We start from the raw sequence: 4,634 nt of genomic DNA, 5'->3' as shown, positions 1-4,634 counted from the left end.
TCAGCCGGAACTGCAGGCACCTTGCACAACTTGGAGGCGTTCCAAGTACGTCCGTCGTCGAGAAGGAAGGACGACGGGCCACGCTGCTTGACAACCTTTTTTGGACGACTTAAAACAGGATTACCCTTGAAGGAAACGGATGGCTTCTTAACCCTGACGTGATCTCCTACAGCAACCTTTGTGTTCTTTGCTGCTCTCCTTCTGTCGGTGTGCTGTTTGCTGTACAGCTGGTGACGCTTCACTCGCTGTCTCAACTTTGACAGCTCTCTTGCTTGTTCCTCCTTGAGCAACGGTGATGGAAAACCGACGACGTTCAGCCGTGTTCTTGGCAATTTCCCATGAAGGAGAACAGCAGGGGCAATCCCTGTATTAACATGCGGAGTGCACGTGTAGATTCCGAGGTACTCGGTTATAGCCAGTCGCAGCGGTCAACGTTCCAAAACAGCCAGCTGAATGAATGCCTTAAAAGTGCGATTGAACCGTTCTATTTGGCCATTGGCCTCGGGATAGTACACTGATGAATGCGAGAGCCGAATGGACCGTTCTTGCAGAAAGTGGACAAACTCCCTGGACGTGAATTGTGGACCATTATCACATACTACCTCATCAGGGTAGCCTTCCCTGGAAAATACGTTGAGCAAGAACTCCATTACAGTCCTTGATGTTACTTCCGAGCTGAAATGGACTTCCGCCCATTTGGGGTGGTAGTCGATCAGAGTAATCACGAACCGGCAGTTCTGAGGGGCTCTCTCCAGGGGACCAACTATGTCTATTGCAACCTTCTGCCATGGTCGTTCGGGGAACTCAACCGGTTGCATTGGAGCAGTTGATGCCTTGGCTGACTTGACGGCTTCCTGGCAAGAACTGCAGCTCTTAATGGCCGTCTCAACTTGGTTGTCCATTCCCGGCCACCAGAATTTTTCGCGAAGCCTTGCCTTAGTGCGAACGATTCCTGGGTGGCTTTCATGCGCCGTAGCAATGAGCTGGGCCGACAGAGACGAGGGAACAACTAGCCTTTCTGCTCTTATTAGGACTTCATCTACCACTGACAGTTCTTCTCGAATTCTGAAAAACGGCAACAGATTTTCAGGAAGGCTTCTGTGCGGAGGCCAAGAATCTGTGACGTAGGACTTCACTTGAGTCAAAACAGCGTCACTCAGAACTGCTTGTTGGAACTGTTCCATGGCGACACACGTAGGCTCAACAAGGCAGACAGCTTCCTCCTCAAAAACCAGCTCTGGGTCCCTGGTCGGGCGGGAAGACGAGACAGAGCGTCAGCTACACTGTTCTGTTCACCGTTCTGATACTCGACTGTAAAATTGTAGCAGAGCAGTCTTGCACACCAGCGTGCGACCCTAAGCGGACGTCGTCCCAAACCACGTGAAGACAGAAGCGAAACCAAGGCTTGGTGGTCTGTTCGGAGAGTAAATGGGCGTCCCCAGAGGAACACATGCCTGTGTTCACATGCCCAAATGCAGGCCTGTGCTTCTTTTTCGCCAACAGCACACTTCCTTTCAGCAGGTGAAAGGGTGCGCGAAGGAAAAGCGACGGTGCGAAGTGTCTGGCCCTGTCGCTGCTGGAGAACGGCTCCTGGTCTGCATTCAGATGCATCTGTCGAGACTACAATTGGAAGAGCAGGGTCAAACATACGAAGCACCAGGTCAGAAGAAAGCAGGAGCTTGACCTTGCAAAAGCTGGCATCAATTTGTGAGGTCCACACAAACGGTTGTTCCTTGCGAAGAAGAGCTCTCATTGGCTCCACGACTTCAGCTAGGTGAGGAACGAACCTCGAATAATATTCCACGAGACCTAGAAAGGAGCGGAGTTCTGCAGCCTTGGTTGGAACAGGCGTGTTCACGATTGAATCTACCTTTTCTGGGAGGGGCGAAATGCCTTGGGCAGTCACCTTGTGACCTAGAAATGTCAACTCTGTGACATTGAAAACGCATTTGTGATTCAGTTTAAGGCCTGCATCCTTGATGCGTTGCAGGAATTTGGCCAGGTTCTGCAAATGTTCCTCCGACGACTGGCCGAAGACAATAACGTCGTCAATATAAAAAAGGACGCCAGGACAGCCATGAAGAATCTGCGACATCAGGCGTTGGAACGCAGCTGGCGCTGAGGCCAACCCAAAACAAACTCTTTTGAAGCGGAACAAGCCGTCGTGGGTGATGAAGGCTGTTAAGTCTCTGCTGTCTTTGTGCAGGAGGACCTGGTGGTAGGCTGAAGCTAGGTCAAGTTTTGAAAAGTTGGTGGCTCCCACCAGTGCATGAAGCAGCTCTTCCAATTGTGGCAGGGGGAACATGTCGGGAACGATGGCCTTGTTGGGTTCGCGAAGGTCCACACAAAGTCTAATGCTCCCATCTCTCTTCTGAATGACAACAATGGGAGAAACCCACTCCGACGCTTCGATGTGTTTGATGATGTCAAGGCTTTCCAAGCGCTGAAGCTCAGCTGACACCCGAGGTCGCAAAAACAAAGGCAGGCGACGAAGCTTTGATGCTACGGGCTGGACCGAAGAGCGCGTCTTGACTTTGTGAACAAAGCCTTTGGCGAGGCCTAAGTCTTGAGTGAAAAGAGGCGTGAAGTGAACAAGGGCCGAAGGCAGTGGCGGAAGGCCGACAGCATTGGAGGTCTGTTCCTCAGGAACGGAGGAAGCTTGAAGGCACTGCATAGTGGACCCTTCAATGCGCAAGTTCATAGCCTTGATACCATCAATACCAATGAGCGAAGTTCCATGCTCTACAACGTAGAAGAAAAGTTGCGCCTGGCGTCCTTGAAAGGAGACTTCGGAGAAGAAGCAACCTCGAAGTGAAATGGGCCTTTTCGAGAAGTCTCCACGGTGACACGCGGAACAGGCAGGAGAACTAGACCCGGAAAGTTTTCGTCGAATACTCATTTCGACAAAATGGACACAGATGACCCAGAGTCAACTAGAAGTTGCAAGTTAAACTGCCCGATTTGAACATCGATATGAATTGCGCAGGTTGTAGGACGCTGAAGCAACAAGGACCTGAACGGCATCATCCTCCGACGAATTGTCGACCACTACCTCGCGAACGGTCGACTGCGAGCGTTTTTGGTTGCATACTTTTTTGAAATGTCCAATGCGACCACATAATAAACAGCGTTGTCCCTGTGCTGGACAACGAGTCCATGACGCGCGGTGCCCACGAGAGCCGCAACGAAAACAGTGCGGCGACTGCGCGCGCGGTGCTGAAGGCGAGCGACGGCGGTCGCTGCGGTCACGAGATGAGGGGCGGTTCCCTTGAGCAGCGCGTGACGTGGTAGCGCTTCGGGGAATATGCTGCTGGTGACTTCGCGTAACGTGCTGTGAGCGTGAAGACTGTGAAGGGGGCTCGGAATACTTGCTAGGACGCGCCGACACTGGTTGTACAGACGCGGAAAATTCTTTCATTTGTTCGGCCGCTTGTCCTTGTTGAAGGGCTATCTGGACTGCGGTGGAAAACGGCAGCGACGAACCTTCCAGCAACAGGCGTTCACGAACGCGGTTAGAAGACACGCCGGTCACGAATTGGTCTCGAAGTGCCTCTTCTAGTGACGCGAAGCAACACGGCGTTGCGAGCTCACGTAGCGCGGCAACAAAGTCATGAACAGACTGGCCTGGAGATTGGAAGCGCCGGTGGAAGCGGTGTCGCTCGATGACCAGGTTGCTGGTTGTAGCGAAGTGTTGGGCCAAGGAAGTGACGCCGATGGCGTAGACGTCCGGCTTGCTCGTTGCGTCTTTGCCGGTGTCCTGGGCGGTGCTTGGAGGATTCGTGTCAGGTAGTGTGTTGAAAATTCGCTGGCCTTCGGCTCCCAGACAGTGCAGCAGAAGGGCCTTACGTCGCTCCGGTAGAAATTCGGCAGCACCAGTCGCAAGCAGGTACACGTTGAACATGCCATGCCATTGCGGCCAGGGTACGGACGGGAGCCCCGGTGTCGGCAGGAACGGTTCCGGAGGGGCGAGACCGGCGAAGGCCATGGCGAGGCTCGTTGGGGACGGCGCCGTTTACGCGCTACATATCGAAAGGGAGGACATCCTCGTCGCCATGTAATGACGAGCCAGCAGCCGACGGAATGCCAAACAGAACAGAACCGTTTATTCAGGACGCCAAGCCACCTCGGTGGCTCCGAGGCGAGAGCGTCGGCCTACGGATCCCCATGTGGCGGGTTCGAATCCCGGCCGAGGTGCCCGCAATATGACGGAGGCTTATTGCGGAGAAGACGCCGTGTAACCGAGCTTTCGATTGCACGTCAAAAGATCCCCAGGTGGTCGAAATTAATCCTCAGTCCTCCGCTGGGGCGTGCCAGATGCCCGCCGTTGGTTTGGCACGTAAGACCCCCAAATTTGACTTTATTCAGGACGCAATACTTTATATACACACATAAGGACACCATGTTGCCAACCGAGCATCCGAAACCGAAACTGGACAGTGTTCAATAATTCACACAATACACAACAGGAACCACTAGTCTACAAACGTCAACATAATTAGCAAAAACGCTTTGCATTTCTGAAGTTGTTACTGACATTGATCCCCGAGGGCTTAAAAAACGCCAGATGGGGCTCATCCCGTTCAGAGCCCCTTACGCTCGTAATTTGTTCTTTGGCGTTCGTATCGGCGAATGAA

The 4,634-nt window shown here is 53.0% G+C and overlaps 1 protein-coding gene across 1 annotated transcript; it reads right to left on the bottom strand.

Moving 5' to 3' along the window:
* Nucleotides 1-2,947: 2,947 nt before the first annotated feature.
* LOC120844307 lies at nucleotides 2,948-3,985 on the bottom strand. The gene is made up of 2 exons (XM_042291464.1): nucleotides 3,369-3,985; nucleotides 2,948-3,317 (listed from the first exon to the last, which is right to left on the bottom strand). Exons 1-2 carry the CDS (start codon nucleotides 3,983-3,985, stop codon nucleotides 2,948-2,950), a joined length of 987 nt encoding a protein of 328 aa, XP_042147398.1.
* Between the last annotated feature and the right edge of the window lie 649 nt (nucleotides 3,986-4,634).

The sequence above is a fragment of the Ixodes scapularis genome, unplaced genomic scaffold, assembly GCF_016920785.2.
Source record: "Ixodes scapularis isolate PalLabHiFi unplaced genomic scaffold, ASM1692078v2 PGA_scaffold2__306_contigs__length_199485367, whole genome shotgun sequence".
Classification (NCBI taxonomy): domain Eukaryota; kingdom Metazoa; phylum Arthropoda; class Arachnida; order Ixodida; family Ixodidae; genus Ixodes; species Ixodes scapularis.
This window is presented reverse-complemented; position numbering and strand designations above follow the sequence as displayed.

Excerpts from the sequence above, each read along its gene's own strand:
- LOC120844307 (XM_042291464.1), bottom strand. The coding sequence starts at position 3,985 with ATGGCCTTCGCCGGTCTCGCCCCTCCGGAACCGTTCCTGCCGACACCG. Across the intron at positions 3,318-3,368 it reads GTGTCGGCGCGTCCTAGCAA|TCACCAGCAGCATATTCCCC; the intron begins GTATTCCGAGCC and ends CGTTACGCGAAG.